Below are 22676 nucleotides of genomic sequence, written 5' to 3'. Positions count from 1 at the left end.
AAAGCTATCCCAATAAAATTCTCCCTACCACAATTTATGTAGCTCTTTGTTCCTCGATATAAAACCACACATTCTCTCTTTGAGACAAAAATATCATTATCTTGTCACTAAAAAGATCTAGTATGTGGAATCAAAGATGTAATCTAATTTAACAAGAATCTGATTAGTAACGCTATCAAAACTAATGACCAACCAGCTACATAGAATCCTAATAAAATTGGAGGCAATGAATCTCAACAGCTAGCATAAACGTATTGGTTAACCATGCCATCTTGATCATCCAGTAAAGCCTCCATCATGGCTTGGAACTTGCGGTTGGCATGCTTGAGAAAGGAGCTGGAGTGAACCAGATCTGTGGCGGCCAATTCCACTCATAATCGATCGAGTGAAAATCATAGGGCTGGAAACTTCCATCTGTCAAATTGAACACTCCGACATCACGGATGACTTGCTGATCCATTTCGTACCCATCTCTGTAGCCATCGGTGAAATAGATGCTGCTGCTCGTAAGCTCGGGGAATTCGCGCGTGGACAGTGCCATCGAGTGGTTATGCCCGAGGAACAGGGCGAGATCACCCAGGTCTTTCACCTCGGACCACTCGTTCCGTCTCTCGTCGAGCTTGAAGATGGTGAATGCTACAGTCATCCTCGCATCACCAGGAAGGATGGACTCCCTCCAGCTATTCCCGTCCACCGGTAACCACCGCGAGTCCCTCCACACCTGGAACAGATCCTTACCGTCCGGTGACCCCACCAGGTACTTTTGATTGAAGCAGCAGCCCCGCTGCTCCCACTTTTGCGAATGGGGACGTTCTACACATGTCACTACCACCGGCGAGCCCGGGGCATCGAGATCGAAAACTACGAGTGCCCCGCTGATGGCCACAGCGTGGAGCAGCCCCTTGCGAAAGATGATGTCACAGAAGATCTGCGGAAGTGGTGGTTGGAGCGCGGTCCATGATTCGTCCCCAGCGTGCGCGAATGACAGATCGTTGAATTCTCCGTGGATGACTGCCACGGCTGCAGAGGAGGGATCGAGGATTGCCTTCAAATAGTAGTACACGCGCATGTGCTCCACTTCATGCGGCACCTCCCCCAGGTTATCATAGCCGATGACATAGTCGGTGATGTGGCCATCGGAGTCACGGACGACACCGGCGACATCGAAGAACGTGGCGACGGATGGGAGGGCCAAGGATGCCCCGGTGAGCGGATTGAGAGCGTGCAGCTCCGAGAGCTCATCGACGGTGATCAGCCACCCCTCGGAGGATCCGATGCACAAGCGACCGTGGATCTCCGGGAGGTGGATTTTGTACATCTTCTGGTCCGGGCGGCTGAAGAAGCGACGGGTGTCGGGATCCCTCGTGCTATCGGAAAGCATCAGCCATGGGATCTGCGGCTTCGGCAGGCAAGGCCTCTCGGCCACCGTCGAACACCATGAGCGGCAGACGGCACCGAACCGGAGGTAGTCGGCCACCTCCAGACGGCCGAGTATAAGAGCCTGTAGCTCGAGAGGAAGGGCGGCCCAATTGTTGAGGGACATCGCAGCTAATCAATAGTTCTCTCCGACGTACCCTCCAAACGCCCTGCTATCTCCCCAACCCAATTATTTATACCATACAAGAGAACAGAATCCTCTTCGCATTAAAACTGGGACTCCGCAAATTTTAGTACGCAAAGGACTCGTATAGCTCAAATTTGCAGTCTTTTTCATAATTTTCTTTCTTTTTGTTAATTTTTCCAAATTTTCCCCGATTTTTCCTGTTTTTTCCATCCTCACGAGTCTCAATATGGTGGGATTCTTGGAGCGGCGGCCAAATAGGGAGGTTTAGACGAGGTCTAGGGTTTGGTGTCCGTATTTATGCATAAGAATTTGAGTGGTATAAATATGTTATCAATCAATTTATAACAAGGTGGGGAGGTATCTTATTGGCTTTTTTTTTCATTATTTTCAGGTCACACGGTACCTTATTGGTTAAGGCAATGATTTGGTTATTTAAGGATTTCGAATTCAAATCTCACCAACTCTATACAATACCATCCGATTAAAACTATATGCTATGGTATGATGATACTCACATCAATACATAGTTTTCGGAACATAAATTTCATCAATATATAATATATAACTTCATATTTAGCAAATTAATCATCTAGTAAATCAATACACCTGATTAAAACTATACACTAACAAATCAATACATATTTCTAAATAAATTGATATATAGTTTTGATAATGTTATGTTCATCAATATATATTATATAATATAGTGATATACATTAATCAATATTTTGATATATACTGCAAGCTTCTTTGATATAGTTAAAAGCTATATATCAATCTATCTGCAAGTGTATAATGGATCATTATTGTGTATACTAAATAAGCTTGTAGTATATATCTGAAAGTCAATAAGTGTATATCATCGGACCATATAATGTATATTGGTGAATATAATTTTCTAAAAATTATGTATCAATTTGCTTAAAGGTATGTATTGGTTGCTAAAAGATTAATTGCTAAGTATGTATCATTTAGTCATATATTATGTATTAATAAACTTTATATTTTAGAAAGTATGTATTAAATTTTATTTGGAGATGTGTATTGATGATTTGCATAATAATTAATTTGTTTAGTGATGAACACTTAATTTATAAGAATAAGAACCTTGAATATTGCACTGATTGATATTAATTAATTAGAATTTGATATTCTTATCCTATTTTGCAGGTAATCAAGAGATCGGATTCAATTCAATCCAATTGGGCTTCAAATCGAGTGAACAAAGACTAATTCCAAGGGGGCAACCAATTAAGCAGGAGATCCAAGGGCTAAGAAACAAAAGACTCCATCCAAGGGTCATAGATGAGGCGCTATTCATGAAGAACTAGAGCCTTTCAAACAAGTATGAACACAACTTAAAAATTAAGGGCTCAAATTATAAGATTACATATCACATGGATCCAATTGTGAACGAGATTTATTGATCAATGATGGAGAAGCATGAAGATCCAGAGGTTCTCCCTCATGCCGCCTGCTCAGTTGGCTCCAAACCCTAGGTCGGCCCCTTGGCTCCTTTATTTAAAGCCTTTGGCCGCCCTCCTTTTTTGCCCATGGAGCCTCATGCCTAAAAAATATATCTAGCTGCCTTCCCCCTCCTTTCCTCTCTCTTCTCCACGTCTAAAAAGACCAGCGAAGGTCCTAACCCTAGCAATCCCTCCTCTTTCTTGCTGCCACCATACTCCTTAATATATCCCTTCTCTACATCTCAAAAAGATTAGGAGAAATCCTAACCTTAGCATTCTTTCCATCAAATCTAAGAAAGATCCTAAACCTAATGCCGCTATCCTTCTTCTCCATTATCTTTATATTTTTATCTATCTTTCTTCTTTAGAGTTTCTAGACCAAGCCTTCCAGCCATCCTACCGCTGTCTGCAAAAAGAAGACAAAAGATTCAAGGAAGCACATCTATCATCGAACGTAGCTAGAAGATTCAACTTGGAGTTAATTATCTTGTATCATACTTTTATTTTTTTTATGTATACTTTATTAGTTTAATAAAAAAAATTATTTTAATTTTTTATCTCTTTATTAGTTTTCTCAATCTATTTTTTTTATTTTTAAAACAATCAATCTTAGATCTCTGTGGATATAATTCCGACTAACCCTATCTACATAGTAGTGAATAGGATTAATTTCAATGTACTACGACACGATCATTTAGTATGTATCATATAGCTATATAGTACATAACGATAAAAAATATATGTTAGAGGTGAGAAAAAAAGAGAATACTATTTTTTTTAATTGAGAACTAATAATTTTTTAGTAAAAAAAAAATTGACTTTTAGATTTATTCTTTAAGATTGATATTAAGAAAAATATATCAAACTATGAAGTCACCTCATTTTTTTTTCTTTGGTGCCCACCTCATATGATTTTGGTTAGATTTGAACATTCTCTAAGTTGAACAAAAATCATATGGGGTGGGCACTATAGGCCATCATATGGGGTGGGCTTAGCTTTATGCCTTTTTTTGTATCTTAAAAAGAAAATCTAGAAGTCAAATGGGATTAAATTTATCCTACTAACAGAGCCAATTAGTTTCATAACTAAAATAATAAAAAAATAAAATGTACATCTAAGAGAGATCCTTCATAATCGTTCATATCCTCTTTCTTTTTCATTAAGCCTCTCCATCAATTATCTTTCTCATTAGGCTATTTTTTTCATTTGTAAGATCTTTCTTCCAAGTCTTTTTCTTCTTTTCTAAATTTCACGTACTATGTCTCCTATCCATGAGGTCTTTCTTGTTAAATGTATGTCCTAGAAGCCAATATGGCTAACACATTGTAATAACTCTAGGATATAATTTTGTACTTAATATATTGATTTGATCAATAAAAAGATAAATTTATTTTTCATTCGACTGTGATGTATCTTTAAATCATCCATGAAATTAGTTTTGATACATATTCTCAAAATATTAAGAATTAGAGATATATATTTAATTTTTAAATACTCTCAATCATAGGATCATCATAAGAATGGTGATCGATCTGTATAGACTGATGTATAAATCACTTTCTTCGAGATAGATGAATCTCTAGTCTATAGTATAGAAATACTAAATGACGAGTGCAGATAGTTGTTAGAGAATAACTAGTACTGAACGTGACTATACGAGAGATCACTTGGATTTGTACTCGATCATCAGTGATCATTTTGATGCTGTAGTTGTGTGACTGATCTTTTGATCTGAGATGGCACTGCTGTTCACAGTGAGATTACTGAAGTTTGATTGAGACATAAATATGAGTCTTAATGAGCTCTTTAGTAGATATTGATGATAGTTAGTCCATTATAAAAGTACGGTGTACATCAAGATGAGATCTATCAATCTTGATAGAAAAAAATAGTCTTATAAAATTTGAGAAGCTAAGTCTGAAAATCTGTGACCACAATAGTGTAATTAATAGAAAAGAGTTTTCAAAAAAGTTACAACTGTATTTGAACTAATTAAATCTATCATACGACTGATATTGAGATTTGATGATTTATCCATAACCTACCATCTAGTCGGGACCTATGATAGAGGGACTGAATCACATGTTAACTGCACTTAGAGATTCATTTTACTTCTACTAGGTTGCCACTACATATTGCTATATGTCACTGATGGATTGTGAGAGCTCACTAGGATGGTTTTGGATCGACAATCTTTGATAAGTTAGAGTAAAATTATTTCGATTTATTGAAAAAAATTTCAATGATACTTTGATAAAGATCATTATATATCTTACTACCAGATAGAATTGAACCTATGGAGTCACACAATAAAAAAATTAGGCCAAGAATCAGTAATTGAGCTTATGAAGCATCAATTGGATTTAAGAGAAATCTATTTGGGTTCGAAGTAACCTTGCTAGCACATAATTTGACCTAATTCCACTTTTCATTTAGATTTTTTATTTGATAAAATAAATTAAACTTAATTATCTGCTAATAACTTACATGAATTATATTCATGAAACTCTAATTGTTGGGTATCTAAGATTTTGAATTAAATAAATTAAGGGTGCAAATCTCTTATTAATTTTCTTGATAGTTTATCTTGGGCACCACCTTGATTTGATCAAGTTGAGTGTATCCTATGATTAGAGGGCCTCTTGATCTTATATGGGGTGTCCTTTGGATGTATTTTGGAGTGTGAAATAATGGGTGCAAGGGCTTCAATTGTTGGTGCCTAAAAGATCTCCTAAAGTAAGTTGGATAACTTAAGTTATTAGGAAACTCAATGCAAGTAAGACTTGTATTATAAGATTGAATAGGATTCAATCCTCATGCCTATTTAAAGAAACCTCTCCTAAGATCCCTAGAGCATCCAACCAACAGCCACTCACACCCCATAGAAGTCCCACATGCCCTCTCTTCCTCCCTCTTCCTCTTCTCCTTGGGCATCCGCATGCCATAGCACTTGGGGTGTCCCAAATTCATCCTCATGCCCAAGGCTGTTGGGTGTCCCATCTATTGCTGGTTGTTGGTATTTTATAGCAGTATAAAGTAAGAAAGAATAACAAGAGAAGAAGAGAAGAAGAAGATCAAGAAAAGAGATCAAGTGTTGATCATGATTCAGGCTTCGTTCAGGTTCAGCAGGTTAAATTTTTTTAAAAAAAAATTAATATTTAAAGGGCTATTCCAGACTGATCCCAAATGAATATCTATAGAGGTCGAATACTTATGCAGCTAAAAAAAAAATTTCTTTCAGATCCAAATTCGAAGAAAAAGATTGTGAAACAGATATATGAATTGATCATATTTCAAATTTTAACATATGTCAATTTCAGCACATAAATTAGATTCTTGTGGTTTTATATTTTTATGCATGTATGATTCAGATTAAAAATATTTTAATCTTGTATTCCATTGTGATATTTAAAAAATAAAATTTAAAACACACATGCATGTCCCAAACTTCGAATTCTAATAGTGGTATCAGAGCCATGAGTTTCATATTGCTGAAATTATTATATATATTTTGAAAAAAAAATTAAAATCTGATTTTTTTTTTATATATTAGATGTATAGATAAATTTTAAAATCTAAAATTTAATTTTAGATTTAATTTTAAAATATATATTTGATATATGAAAGCATGCATAGATCTGAATTTTGATATAGAAAGAGTTTTAGTTCATATTTCATGATACATAGATGCATGCATGAAATCTGAAATTTTATATAATCTGAATTTTGATTCATATATATGATATATGATTGTATATTTAGTTCATGAATTTACTTATGATATTATCCAAGATTAGTATATGAGATATATGATATCATGTAACAGATCTAAATTTTATATGTATTTATGTGATATATGTTTGTATGTTAAATCTAAAAATTATTTTCATGATTTAAAACTTACTTTCATGCAAAGAATTTAGATCTAAAATCTAATTTTAGAATCTAAAATTTGCATTTGTGCATGAAGATTTTGTTTATGGGAAAATCATAAATTAGATCATATAATAGAATTACATCTAAGGTTTATGATTTGAGTCATATGGATCTAATTTGATTTAAGTAATTGATCAAATTAAGTTAAGTATTGATTAGGATCAGATCAATTAAGTTAAATAATCATACAATTATTGTTGATCAAATTGATTGAGTCTCATATATAGAATCGATTGATCTAAGGATATAATTTGGCTCAATGGTTTGAGTCCGATTTGCTAGAGCTAATCTGTTTGGACCAATTGACCTATTGGTGTCTAAGATAAGTAATTGAGACGTGATTATTTAATTGATTCTATTCTCTCATCTTAGCAATTTATTGGTATCTAAGGAAAGTAATGGGGGGATCCCCATCGATCTTCACTTACCTGACAAGTTTGAAAGATTGAATCTTAAATGGGGTTGCTTAGCGATTTTGTTTAGCTCATGTCAATTAGATCGATCATATGATGATTGATTAGATGAGACCTAAACCTAAATCTTTCTATAAATATTAAGTCTATAGGTCTTCCATCGTTATAGATGTGCGGACATGCTACCAATGTTGATTATTTTTGGTTGATCACAGTGGTTCAATTACATCAAAAATACGCAACCACTATATTAATAAAGAGTTGCTCCAGGGTAAGGATAGGGTTGGACCCAATAACTGTTAGATGAGGGACCCAATGACGGCCTTGCACCTGCTTGTGAATGGTAGATCGGGCTTAAGTAAAAAGTGTGGGCAATAACTGTTAGGTGAGCTCACATGACATAGAGATCAAGTCACTGCAACATGCTTAAAAAAATATCTGGACAAAGAGTTGTCTACGCATCGGTGTGCATGTTACCAATAACTGTTAGGTGAGGTGTATGTCATCGGTGGGACTGCAGCACCCATTAGGAATCTTTTATCGTGTTAGAATTTTTATTTTCTTCTCAGAGAGTGAAGGGATCTGATAAATTAATGAGAATCATTGTTTGCATCTTAAAATTTTTAGAAGCAAATATAACAATTAAGTATAAAAGTCTAATTTGAATATCTACTCTTACAATTAAATAATGTCAGCCTCAAATCCTCTAGCCTGCATCCTTAAAATCAATTGTTTGATTGGCACTAATTATAAAGATTGGCTCAAAAACCTCAAGATTGTTCTAACCTTCGAAAAACTAGGTCATGTACTCGACCAGAAGTCCATAGTATTACCAAACCATTCTACTGTTGAGCAAAAAAATTACTTTTAAGAAGTAGATGGATGAAGATAGTCAAATTAAGTGTTATATGCTGGCGTCTATGTCAAACGAGTTGCAAAGCCAACACAAGCATATGCCTACTATCAGGGCTATGATCACTCATCTGCAAAAGTTGTATGGTGAGCAGAGTTATACAACGTGCTTTGAGGTATCCAAAAAACTCTTGAATCTGAAGATGTGCGAAGAGCAGTCAGTTCATGAGTACTGTATGATAGTGATCAAGGATATTGAGGAGCTTGAAAAGCTCGAGCTAGAAATACAAAAGAAATTATAGATGGATCTGATCCTTCAATCTCTTACGAGTTTATATAGTCAATTTATTATAAATTTTTATATGAACAAGCTCGATTGCACTATACCCGAACTGGTCAACATGTTGGTCACTACGGAGAAAATCTTGAAGAGTTCAAGAGACACTGTTCTCACTGTGGAGTGAACTTCTTCCAAGAGAAAGTCTACTGAAAAGAAGAAGGCAAAATCCGTTAAGAAGTAGAAAAAGGAGAATAGGCCAAAGAAGAAAGTTGCTAATAAGGCTGAAGCAAAAAAAAATATATTTTCACTGTCATGCTGAAGGCCACTAGAGAAGAAACTATCTGAAATATCTAGAGAGCCTAAAGATCAAAAAAGATAATAAACTTTGTAAAGGTATGCTCGTAATTGAATCTAACTTTACAGTTTCTTCTATTTCTAGTTGGATATTAGACTCTGGCTTGAGTGCTCATATATATACCTCAATGTAGGGTCTGATAAAAAGTAAGAGGTTGAGGAAAGATGACAACCTTTTGGATCGATAATAGAGCAAAAATTACTACAGAGGCCGTTAGCACTTACCCTCTTCGATTATCGTCTGGTGTTAGATTAGATTTAAAGGACTGTTATTATGTTCCTGTAGCTAGTTAGAATTTAATTTTCATATCTGTGCTAGCATAGAAAGATTTTGAAATTAGTTTTAATAAAAAAATTTATTCTATTTATTTATAAAATAAATTGGTTGCAGAGGTCTTTCAATTGACAGTCTTTACCGCTTGTAAATTGATGTGAATGTGAACTGAAATGAGCAAATAGTGAGTGCCATAGGCCAAAAGAGATCAAGAGATGAAATTAACCAGAAGTACTTGTGGCACTATAGACTAGGTTATATTGGAGAGGACAAAATAAACAGATTGGAGAAGGATGGGATCCTTGACTTTCTTAACCCAGAGTCATATCCAGCTTGCGAATCTTATCTTCAAGAAAAAATATGGCTGACATATTATAATAACTCTAGGACATAATTTTATACTTAATACATTGATTTGATCAATAAAAGAATAAATTTATTTTTCATTCAAGTGTGGTGTGTCCTTTAATCATCCATAAAATTAGTTTTGATACATATTCTCAAAGTGTTGAGAATTAGAGACATGTATTTCATTCTTAAATACTTTCAGTCATAGGATCATCATAAAGATGGTGATCGATCTAGATAAATTGATGCATAAATTACTTCTTTCGAGATAGATGAGTCTCTGATCTACAGTATAGAGATACTAGACGACGAGTGTGGATAGTTGTTAGAGAACAATTAGTACTGAGCATGACGATACGAGAGATTACTTGAATTTTTACTCGATCGTTAGTGATCATCTTGATGCTGTAGTTGTATGACTGGTCCTTTGATCTGAGATGGCACTGCTGTTCACAGTGAGGCTGCTGGAGTTTGATTGACACATAAATATGGATCTCAATTAGCCCTTGTAGTGGATCTTGACGATAGTTAGTCCACCGTTGGAGTAAGGTGTGCATCAAGATGGGATCTATAAATCTTGATAGAAAGGAGTAGTCTTATAAGATTTGAGAAGTTAAGTCCAAAAATTTTTGGCCATAGTAGTATGATTGATGGAAAAGAGTTTTCATAGAAATCATAACTGAACTTGAGCTAATCGAATCTATCATATGACTAATGTTGAAGTTTGACGATTTATATATAACCTGCCGTCCAATTAGAACTCACGATAGAGAGACTGAATCACACGTTAACTACACCTAGAGGTTCATTTCAATTCTACTGGATTGTCATTACATACTGCTAGGTGTCACTGGTAGATTGTGAGAGCTCACTAAGGTTGTTCTGGATCGACAAGCTTTGATGAATTAGAGTGAAATTATTCTGATCTATTAAAAAAAATTTTAATGATACTTTGATAGAGATCATTATATATCTCACTACTAAATAGAATTAAACTTATGGGATCACACAATAAAGAGATTATGTCTGAAATCAGCAATTGAGCTTATGAAGCATCAATTGGATTTAAAAAAACCTGATTGGATTCAAGGTAATCTTGCTAGCACATGGTTGGATCCAATTCTTTTTTCTGTTTAAATTTTTTATTTGATAAAATAATTTAAACTTAATTATCTACTAATAATCTACATGAATTAGATTCATGATACTCCAGCTATTGGGTGTCTAAGGTTTTGGATCAAATGAATTGAAGGTGCGAGTCTCTTATTAATTTTTTGATAGTTTATCTTGGGCGCCATCTTGATTTGATCAAGTTGAGCATATCCTATGATTAGAAGGCCTCTTGATCTCATATGGGGCGTCCCTTGGATGTATTTTGGGATGGAAAATAATGGGTGCAGGGGCTCCAATTGTTTGCGCCCAAAGGATCTCCTAAAGCAAGTTAGATAACTTAAGTTATTAGAAAATCCAATATAAGCAGGACTTGTATTATAAGATTGAATAGGATTCAATCCTTATGCTTATTTAAAGAGACCTCTGCTAAGATCCCTAGAGCATCCAACCAGCAGCCACCCATGCCCCATAGAAGTCCCACATGCCCTCTCTTCCTCCCTCCTTCTCTTCTCCTTCGGCATCCTCATGCCATAGCACTTGGGGAATCCCAAGTTCATCCTCATGCCTAAGGCTGTTGGGCGTCCCATCTATTGCTGGTTGCTGGTGTTTTATAGCAGCACAAGGCAAGGAAGAATAGCAAGAGAAGAAGAGAAGAAGGAGATCAAGAAAAGAGATTAAGTGTTGATCACGATCCAGACTTCATTCAGATTCAGCATGCTGAATTTTTTTAGAAAAAAAAATTTAATTTTTAGAGGACTATTCTAGGCTGATCTCAAGTGGATATCCATAGAGGCCAAATACTTATACTGCTAAAAAAAAAATTTTTTCTTTCAGATCCAAATTTGAAGAAAAGGATTACGAAACAGATATGTGAATTGATCACAATATGAATTTTAGCACATATCAATTTCAGTAAATGAACTAGATCCTTGTGGTTTTATATTTTTATGCATGCATGATTCAGATTAAAAGTATTTTAATCTTGTATTCTATTATGGTATTTGAAAAATAAAATTTTGAAACATACATGCATGCCCCAAACCTCGAATTCTAATATTTCTAAAATCTCTTTCTTTTCTTTCAAATCTCTCTTCTTTTCTAAGATCTTTGCATCTAAAAGTTCATCGAAACAAACTGATACATAGTTTTGGTAATATTATGTTTATCAGTATATATTATATTGTATGGTGATATACATTAATCGACATCCTGATAAATACTATAAGTTTCTTTGATGCGTACCTAGAAAATATATACCAATTTACTTATAAGTATATAATGGATCACTATTAGGTTTGTATAACATAAGCTTATAATATATATTAGAAAATTGATAAGTGTGTATCATTAGATCATGTAATGTATATTGATGAACATAATTCTCTAACAACTATGTATCAATTTACTTGAAGATGTATATTGGATTGTTAAAAGACTATTTGCTAAGTGTATATCATCTAATCATATACTGTGTATTAATAAATTTTATATTTAAAAAAATATGTATTGATTTTTATTTGGAGGTGTGTATTGGTTTGCTTGATAATTAATTTATTTAGTATGCATCATGTAATCATTAATTTTTTATCTTTCAAATCTCTTTCTTTTTCTAAGATCTTTGTATCTAAAAATTTATATAAGCTATATATTATTTTATCTAAAAGTGTGTATTAGAATATCGGATGAATATGTTACTGGATATATATCAACTGATCATATACTATATACTGATGAATACTAAATTTGATAAACTATATATCAATTTATCTATAGATATGTATTGGATTATTACTGTGCATATATTATAAAAGCTTATAGTATGTATCAATAGGCTATCCGGTGTGTATCGTTTGGTCATGTGCTATATACTAATGGATGCTATATTCTAAAAATCATATATCACCTTTTATTTAGAAGTATGTATTAGGATATTGAATGAATATTTTTCTAAGTATGTATCGACTGGCCATATATTGTATGCTAGGAAATCCTAGATTTAGCAAACTATATATCAATTTTTCTATAGGTGGTATCAATTTATCTATAGGTGCGTACTAGTAAATATTAAGTTTGATAAACTATGTATTAATTTATCTATAGATATATATCAAAAAAAATTATAGTATCTTTCATCTGACTATATATTATATATTGATTAATTTTATATTCTAAAAACTATGTATCAATTTATTTATAGATGTGTATTGACTTATTTAATGATTAATTTATTAAGTGTATATCATATGATCATATAGTATGTAGTGCTTAAAAAGTATATGTTGAAAATAAAAAAAGAAAGAGAATATCATTTTTTTAATCATAAAATTAATAATTTCATTAGTAAAAAAATTTTAACTTCTAAATTTACTTTTTTAAATTAATATTAAAAATTTTAAAAAGTATGAAGTCCGTACGATATTTTATAATGTCCGTCCCGATTTTTAATCCTTCAAGCTTTACACCGCCATCTTTATTCTCTGACCGTTTCTTATAGGTAGTGTTTGGTTGGATAATTTTAGATGGAATAAGGGCTTATTCCATCTTATTCTCCCAAATAAATGAAAAAATGGTGGTGAGCCATCTAATTTAGCAATTTCAATCAACCCTCCCTAGTTCTAGAATACCAATTCTATGGTGGACCATGAAATTAATAATTCTAGGTCATATTGAAATCAAGTGGAATAACACTGCATTAATTACACTAGAATAAAGGTGAAATATCATATTTTCAATCAAATAAAAATTTGAAATAACAAAAATGAATAGCTATTCTTCAAAAATTCGTATTCCTATTTCAAAAATAAAATTTGGATATCCAAACACTGCCGTAATGACTAAGCTATCCCCATTTAAACCTATCACTATACATCTTAAGCACTGTGATTTTACATCTAGACCGTCCAGATATAGACCATGATGCTCCTTTAAACTCCGTTGTTGGCTTGAAAATTTTGTTCATGGGTATTTTACTCAGTCAAAAAATATTTCTTTTTCTTTCAAATTTTATATGAATTACGACAGAATGATTACGAGTCAGGAAAAAGACAAGCTCGCTTTATCGTTGATATTTTTTAAAATATTATTTTTGAATATTTATTTTCAAATCTATCACTCTTTTCATCTTATTTTCAAAAATATGGCACTTGGGCTAAGATGGCATAGACGTGGTGAAACCGTATGTCGAACATGCGATTTCAGACTTGAAACCACATGTTCAACATGCAATTTCAAGTGACATGACCTATCATAATAAAAAATTTAAAATTTAAAATTAATTTCAAATTTAAAATTGAAAACACATGTTAAATATGCAGTTTCAGTTTTTATTTGAAATGAAATCACATCTTCAAGGTGTGGTTTCATTCCCAACTTTTTTTCCATTCCCAAGGGTGCATCTCATTTTTTTTATTCCCAGGGCCAAGGAGGGAAGGGGGGGTGTCGGGCAGCTGGGGAGGTGGCCGGGCCGTGGGATGCGGTGCCAGAGGGGTGGGGGGTGCACGCATGGGGTGTAGGCACAGGGGCCGAGGGAGGGCAGAAGGAGTTGGGGGTGGTTTTGTGTTTGCACAGAGTGGTGGGGGGTGCGGGTGCGGGCTTCGCCTAGGCCGGGGGGTGGAGAGGGGTGGGCGGTGGGGGCCGTAGGGTGCGAACACAGGGACTAGGGGGTGTGTCACAGGGGAGCCATAAGGGGCGTGGGTGGCCGCGGACAAATGATGGGCGTGGGGTCCGTGGTGGGTACAGCACTAATGACGATAACTTGGGCTTGCGAGGGAGAGGGAGGCGGCCATGGCGATGGAGAGAAATGGATGTGGGGCTCAAAGAGGACAGTGCAGAGGAGCAACAGTTGGATGAAGGTGCCATGAGTGGCACATCGGAGGGGGTTAAGTGTGGGTCGGCCACTTGCAGATAAAGGCAGAGGATCATCCAGGAGGTGGAAGGGAAGGTAGATATGAAAAAATATATATTTATATATATAATTAATAATAAAATACTATTTTGATTAATAATAATATATTATTATTTGTTTAATAATAAAATATTATTATTTGATTAATAATAAAATATCATTATTTTATTAATAATATAATATCATTATTTTATTAATAATAAAATATTCTTATTTTATTAAAATATCATTATTATTAGAAATAGAGATAGAAGGTATTAATAATATTATTTTATTATGAAAATTTATGTTGAGGATCTTTTTGTAATTTAAAAAGAGAAGGTATTTATGTAATATAATATTAATGTATTAAAATTAATAAAAGTGATATATTAATAATATATTAATAAAAAATTTTATATTGATAAAATAATATATTAGTGCATTAATAATATGATATTTTATTAAAAATCAATAAATATATTTATTACTAAAATAAAAATTTTATATAATAATAAATTTACACATCTACAACCTCTGTCACTGCATGCGAACATAAAATCCCCCCACCCTCTCCACCCTCCCTCGACCCCTATGCCTGCACCTCATGCTCCTCGCAACCCACCTCCTCCAACCCCAATGCTCACACCCCATGCGCCCCCCTTCCCCCCCGCGCTGCACCCCACAACCCCCCATTGCCCCCATCCTTCCCAGCCCTCGCGAAGCCTGCATCGACCCCCCCCCCCCCCCACTTGCCCTTTGGGACGAATCCAGGAATGAAAAAAAAAAAAGGAGATGCGGGAACGAAAAAAAAGAATGAAATCGCATCGTGAATATACGATTTCACTAAAATCGCATGTTCAGCATGCGGTTTCAATTTTAAATTTGAAAATAAATTTGAATTTTAAATTTTTGACTATGATGGGTACATCAAATAATAATATTTAATTATGAATAAAATAATAATATTTTATTACTAAATAAATAATAATATTTTATTATTAATAAAATAATAATATCTAATTATTTATTTAATAATCATATTTTATTACTAATCAAATAATAATATTTTTGACTAATCAAATAATAATATTTTGTTACTAATCAAATAATAATATTTAATTATTAATAAAATAATATTTAATTATTAATCAAATAATAATATTTTATTATTAATCAAATAATAATATTTTATTATTAAATAAATAATAATATTTTATTATTAATCAAATAATAATATTTTATTATTAATTATATATGTGTATTTTTTTCTTTTTTTTTTCATTTCTACCTTGCCTTCCTCTCACCCCCCCCCCCCGATGATCCTCCGCCTTCATCTACCGACAGTCAACCCGCACCCACCCTCCTGCCCCGATGTGCCACCTGCGGCACCTTCACCCGACCGCCACTTCTCCACATCATCCCTCCCAAGCCCCATGCCCATTTCTCCCCGTTGTAGCCCCCTACGCCCCCCTACGACTCTCTAGTGTCATACCTCCGCTCGGCCCTTGTGACCACACCCACGGACCCTGCCACCCGACACCCCCCCAACCCCGACGAAGCTTGCATCTGCACCCCCTGTCACTCTACGCGAGCACAAAACTACCTCCCAACCCCCTCCGCCCTCCCCCAGCCCTTGTGCTCACACCCCACGTGCTGCACCCCCCGTCCCCCCCATGCCGCACCCCATCGCCCCAACTGCCTGGCACCCCCCTTCCCTTCCTGGTCCTAGCAAAGCCCTCACTTGCACCCCCCGCTTGTCTCTTAGTATGAGCTGAGGATGAAAAAAAAATGAGATGCACCCTTGGGAACAGAAAAAAAAGAATTACACGGACTCCCCATCAAGTTTACCTCAATTTCACTTACACTCTCACAAGTTTAAAACATCTCAATTAGACTCTCCAAATTATCGAAGTATATCAATATGCTCCTTCCATCCATTTAAGTGATAATGCCATTATGTTGTCCTTCAAAAAGGCAAAAATGCCCATCCCTCCCTTCAAAATCTGTTACGATGCTGACCCTCCCTATTTCAACATCCATCATTTTGCATCCCTTACTTTTGATGATTGTTCTTTGACGATATTCCAGTGATGACCTCCATCCCACTCTCTATTTTGATCAAGCAGTATCTCCTCCCTCGTGCACAAGCATGACAGTCTCTTAAATACCTTATTTCCATCCGTGGATGAGCCTTTTGTCTTTTTTTGCCAGTAATACATCTTTTAACAATTTATTTTCTATGTAAAATCATGATTATGATGATTATGCTATTGACATGTGTCTTTTTAGTGGCCGATCGATAGTTTTAAGATTTTATGATCATAAACTGATACTTTTTGAATTTTTTTCTCTGCTTTTTATGGTCCCTCTATCCTTGCATATTTTGTGATCCTATTTTTGATAAGCATGAGCATGACAGATGGGATCCATAGAAAGCCTCCCACAATCAAATGCCATTCTCTTTTCAGAAATATTTTAATTTAGCCAAGTAGTGGTTTTAGTATCCTGTGTCTTTTGTTCATTGTGCAAGGATGGATTCTGATTAACCCAATATTTTTTAGTGTCTTCTATCTTTTGTACATGTCCACATGACTGTTATATCAGATTAACCCAATTATCAAGGAAAAGGTCAGATTCTCCTATGACATACCTCTCATAGACTCTGACCTACTCGCCTATGGCTTGCTGTGCTTACAGCAACTAAGGATTTTCAACCTAAGCCAAAACTCTATTGTATCAATTCCTCAGGCAAGTAGCTATTTTGACTCTTAGCAGTACTCAAAAATTCATAATCTGAACTCTATTAAGTAACATCCACTAGATATTTCATTTAAGTCATTTTTTAGTGTTCTATGTTTCTTATTCATTGCCTAGAGATGGACTTTGACTTATTTACTATACGAATCTGCTATGGTGGATTTTTTAAAGACCATCCAACCTACCATTATAGTCAAGTCAACAGTCGATACTTTAATAATTATGATAAAGATAGATTTAGTATCACAGAGATAAAGGACATGACAAACCAATTAGGGTACACAAATTGTACCTATTTTTATTATCTAATACCAAGACAGACATTACAAAATGGCTTGACGAAATTAAGGTGTGATGCCGACATATTGGAGATGTTGGGTTCAATGCGAGGTGCTGACATGGTTAAGGTATATGTTGAGCATGAAGCATATGCAAGTAATGTTCCTTCATCTAAAACAGGCAAATAGAGCCTGTTGGTGTGTATCGCAATCACAGGAGAGGAGATGCTCACTAAAAAAGATATAACTGCATCAACACCAAGAATCTGAGTAAAGAGATTGGCAATGAAAAGGGTAGGTAGCTTTGGGTTTAAACTTGATGAAAAATTAAAAGGGGTTGAAGCTGTCACTTCAAAGCCTACAGTTGCCAGTGAAAATAGTAGTGATGAATCACTTAGTCAGCTAAGTGATTCAGATGACAATGACAACAACTTTTTTGATGATTATGTAGATAGAGATATACTTGAGGAGGAGTTGAGATCTTGGGCATATTATTCTCCACCTCATAAAAAAGTTGATTTTTTTGGAGAGGAGCAGCCTACTGGTCGAGAATCAGATAGTAGTAGTAGCTTTCATCTCTGCAGCTTGAGCAATGATAGTGATTTAGACGTTGGTATTTGGGATTCTGAATATCCTGAATTTAATGAACCTACAGATGTTAAGAGAAATATTAAACTTTCAATTGAAATGACTTTTAAGAATGCTACATAGTTTAAGAAGGTGTTGCAGCTTTATAGCATATAGGAGGATTTTGATTATGTGTACAAGAAGAACGAGGTCAGTCAGATAACTGCTGTATGCAAGCTCAAATGTGGGTAGAGGATTCATGCTTCTCCTATATAGAGAGAGCTTATCTATCAAATAAAGATATTCCAATCCATACATAACTATGGATGGCAATTTGAGAATCACAATGTCACATCCACCTTTCTAGCAGAGAAGTATTTTGATGAGATTAGAAGTGACACAAAATGGAGTCTTAAGGGCTTTCGAGAGTAAGTTAGGAGGGATCTGAAGATTTCTATTTTGAAGGTACAGTGCTATAGGGCCAAAAGTAGAGCATTGGAGATTATTTAGGACAGCCACAACAAGCAGCATGTCTATTTATGGGAATACTGTCAGATTATCAGACAAACTAATCCTGGGATCATAATGTTATTGGATGTTAGTAGGCATGATGAGAGTAGCCAGTCCATTTTTAGAAGGTTATACTGTTGTCTTGCAGCATACAAGCAAGCTTTATTAAGGACTGCAGACCTATCAATGGTTTGGACGGTTGCCACTTGAAGGGCTCCTTTGGAGGACAGCTCCTAGCTGTAGTAGGGAAGGATGGAAATATAAATAATTTTTCTATTGCATAGGCTGCTGTAGAGGCCGAGATGAAAGGTAGCTAGAGTTGGTTTTAACCTTGCTTACTACAAGATATTGGTCCAAATTAGAAGAGCATGGATGGACCTTTATGTCTGATAGACAGAAAGTTTGTTTATCTTGTTAAAAAACTTGTTCAATTCTCTTAATACACTTGATTTTGTGCATAATTTTTTTTTCAATTCTTTTATAGGGTCTTGTGGAGTCCTTCCAGAGTGTTATTCCTACTGCTGATTGTTGGTGCAGAATTTCACCGACGTCGGAGAAGCTGGAGTCGAGGGGATCGCGTCCACCGTCGGGACCTGCAAGAAAAGTCTAAACCAGAGTTGGGGGTGCTCTGGTAAGACCCTCCGATGCTCAAGTCAGTACTCTGCTTCAACAGAAATGGAGCACTCAAATGGAATTTTGGCAGAGTTTCGAGATAAAATTTAGAGCTTAGAGGATAACGTATCTGGGGGGTCTCTTTTATAGATGGGGGAGCGTAACCGCTTGACAGTGACGTCCATAACTGTCTGGTAGTGGGCCGTTCAGGGCCACGTGGAGTCTGTTGTAGAGAGTGGAGTAGTGGAGCCACGTGGAGTTTGTTACGGAGAGTGGAGTGGTGTCTGTTGTCGTGACTTGCCAGAGAGTGGTGGGACCACGTGGAGTTTGTTACGGAGAGTGATGGTGTCAGTTGTCTCGACTTACCAAAGAGTTCGAACCTGATGGCTGAAGCTCGGCTGGGACGTCTGATGGAACGGAATGGCTCTCTGTCTCTGCAATCTGGAAGAAGTTTGGATGCTTCCGAGGTTGCTAATGAATTAACTGTTGTTGAGTGCCGTTGGTGTTGCAGACGGAAGTCATCTGCTGTAGAAGCTCGGATGGAAACCGCCTGTTGGAGAAGTCTGATTTCATGAGGAATCCGACAGAGGATCGGCTGACAGAGGACTTCGGATGGCATTGTGGAGGTTCGTCCGCTGGAGGAGTCTTGAGGACACTGTTAGAGGGGTCCAGGATATAGTTTTGCTGTAGAAGTTCGGATGGAGTCCAACTCTCGTAGGAGTCCGAAAGGAGGTCGCTTATTATAGAAGCTCGATCGAAGATCAGTTATCGTGGAAGCTCGGATGGAGACTTCTTATTGTAGAAGTCTCGCTGCTGGAGAAGCTCAATCATTGACGAGGTCCGAAAGAAGTTCGGAGTAGAGATCCGATGGAGCCTATCTGTCGTAGAAGTTCGTCTGAAATTTATATAATGTAGAAGCTTATCTGAAGATTTATCTGTTGGAAAGGCCTAATTGCATAAGGAATCCAGCTGAAGGTCAGCTGATAGAAGAGTCCGGGAGGCATTGTTGAAGTCTAGCTGACGCTATTGAAGGTTGATGGCTGGAGAGGTACGGCAGACACTGAAGGCGGTCGGTCGTTGTAGAAATTCAGCTGCTGAAGCCCGTCCGTTGTAGAAGTTCGTCCGGAATCCATCTGCTACGGAAGTTCAGACGGAGTCTGATTTTTGTAGAAGTACAGGTGGAGATCGTTTATTGAAGAAGCTCGGTTGAAGTCCGCAGTAGAGGTCCGAAGTAGACCACTTACAGTAGAGGTTCAGAGTAGACTGCTTGTGATAGAAGTTTGGAGTAGACTGCTTGCGGTAGAAGTTTGACTGAAATTCGAAAGGCGATCAACCACTGTAGAAACTTGGATGGAGTCTGGTTACTGTAGAGAATCGGCTGAAAGTAAAGCTCAGAGGGTGTTTGGAGCAGTCCGATAGATGAATGGAGAAGCTCATGATTAGAGAAGTTCAGATGGCATGATAGGAGCTCGTCTGTTAGAGGAATCTAGAGGACACCGTGGAAGACCGACCGTTGGAGGAGTTCGGATGGTATTATGGAAGCTCAGACGGTCGGGGAGGTTCAGAAAGGCACCACACAAAGTCAGAAGTTGGAAGAGCCCTGAGAGGGTCGGCCTATTACGAACTTCGACTGGGGTTATTTTATACCCAACACCAGTCCCCCTACTTTCGAGTTCGAGTTTCGAATGAAGAAAGTTCAGAGAAATTTTTACAGCCAAAGTTGCCTCCCTCGACTTTCATATCCGATTGTTTCCAGATATTTTGGCGTTTGGCGCGCTGGTGCTGGAATCTTTTCAAATCGAGAAAATCTGAAAAGATTTTTTCAAAATTTTTGCTGGAGCGTTGCTCTAGGTACGGCGTAATAATGATTCTATCAGCTGTCAGCTGCCTTCGGCCGCCTGCTACAGAAAGTGGGACACGCGGTGAGTGTAGATCGGTCAGAGGAGATCTGCAATCATTATTGCACCGGATCCTGTTGCCTATTTAAGCCCGCTCCCCTCCTCCAGGGGTTTCACTTTGCCTGAGCATCTCTTCGGTCCCTTCTTCTTTTCGAGAGTTTCGTCCTCCTCCAGCGTCCTTCTCGGCCTTAGGCGTTCTTCTAGTCGATCTCCATCTCTGCATCTCTGCACCTCTCGGACCAGCCTAGGTTAGTTCCGGAACTCCCCTCTCTTTTTTTTTTTGTAACTCTTTCTCATTCTCTTGTACTTAAAAACTATTTAATCAATGAAACTGGATTCTCAGAGAGCTCTTTTGTCTTACTCTGCCTTCTTTTTCTTCTCTTTTATTTTCTGGTACTAATTTGCGTTGTGGCACTCTTGCCTTCCGACGACAGTGCCCTGCCGAAGCTCTTCTCCTACCACAGGGGATTCCTCTGAAGTCGATAATCCGGGACCTCAAAAGGGAAGTTTGCCACTTGATGAAGAAATCAGAGAAGCCGGATGATGAACTTCACCGACTGAGGAAGAGCCATTCGAAAGTCACTGCGGAGGCTACTCGCTTTTGGGACCTCCACAAAAAAAGTCTCATGGACTACACCTAGAGGAAGGCTGACTTCGTGATAGAGCTTGAGGAACTCCGAAAGTGTGCCAGCGATCGATCTTGGACTCAGGCCTCCAAGATCAGCTCCCTTGAAGTCGAGCTGACGGCTGCACAGGAGAAGATCGGCCAGTTGAAAGGGAGCTCGTTCTAGCTCGCAACTCAGGCCGACCACGATCGAGACTGGTCGAAGAGGTTCTCCGACCTTCAAAAGTAGCTGCAGGACGTCGAGGCGAACTACAACACCTATCAAGTCGGCTGGTGCGGGCAAGTAGAGGACTACTGAAGGAAGCTCAAGACGGCGATCGACGAAGTTGCCTACCTTCAAAGGCAGTTGTCTAAGAGAGTCCAGTCCACCTCTGCACAAGGCTCCAATGAGCTCCGCTCCTTGAGGGAGACCATGGAAGAACTATCTGTGGCCCTTGGGCAGGAGAAGGCCGAACTGCAGTGGCTGAAGATTCAACTGACTTACGAGCAGCAGTCGATCAAGGATGCTGAGGTGGAGTCCGAAGTTCTGAGGAAGAGGCTTCAAGAGTCAGAGGGCGAGAGTTGGCGGATCCACCAGATGTATTGGGAGATGCTGTTAAGAAAGAAAGAATTAAAAGAAGAAGTCAAAAACTTAAAGCAATCCTCGATGATGGCTGGAACCGAGAGTTCGAAGTCTGAAGAAGTCGAGCTTCTTTAGAGCTTCTTTACCTTTTATTCTTTGTATTCTTTTCTTTTCTTGCCGTTTCTCTTTTTTGACCTTCAAAGGCTTTGTAGTGTACACTTCACTAATGAAATGAAAAGAAAATTTTCCATTACCTTGTCTATTCTTGCATTAAGTTATCGTTTACCGAACTTCTTTTGTCTTTTATCTTGTTCGATGTTGACGTTGTTTAAAGGTTCATAATCATCGCCGTGTTGATTCATCATTTTTGTTCATGATCG

General features: G+C 36.8%; 1 protein-coding gene across 1 annotated transcript; it reads right to left on the bottom strand.

The window, feature by feature from the left end:
• Positions 1 to 295: 295 nt before the first annotated feature.
• Positions 296 to 1659, bottom strand: LOC105032951 (F-box protein SKIP23-like). The gene has a single exon (XM_010907552.2). The coding sequence runs from the start codon at positions 1541 to 1543 to the stop codon at positions 296 to 298; it is 1248 nt and encodes a 415-aa protein (XP_010905854.1). The 5' UTR covers positions 1544 to 1659.
• Positions 1660 to 22676: the final 21017 nt, after the last annotated feature.

This window comes from Elaeis guineensis, chromosome 16 (genome assembly GCF_000442705.2).
Source record: "Elaeis guineensis isolate ETL-2024a chromosome 16, EG11, whole genome shotgun sequence".
NCBI classification, from domain to species: domain Eukaryota; kingdom Viridiplantae; phylum Streptophyta; class Magnoliopsida; order Arecales; family Arecaceae; genus Elaeis; species Elaeis guineensis.
Note: the sequence above shows the minus strand (reverse complement) of the source record. Positions and strands in the feature narration are given on the sequence as shown.

Bases quoted from the DNA above. Each gene is read 5' to 3' on its own strand.
- LOC105032951 (XM_010907552.2), bottom strand. From the start codon at position 1,543: ATGTCCCTCAACAATTGGGCCGCCCTTCCTCTCGAGCTACAGGCTCTT.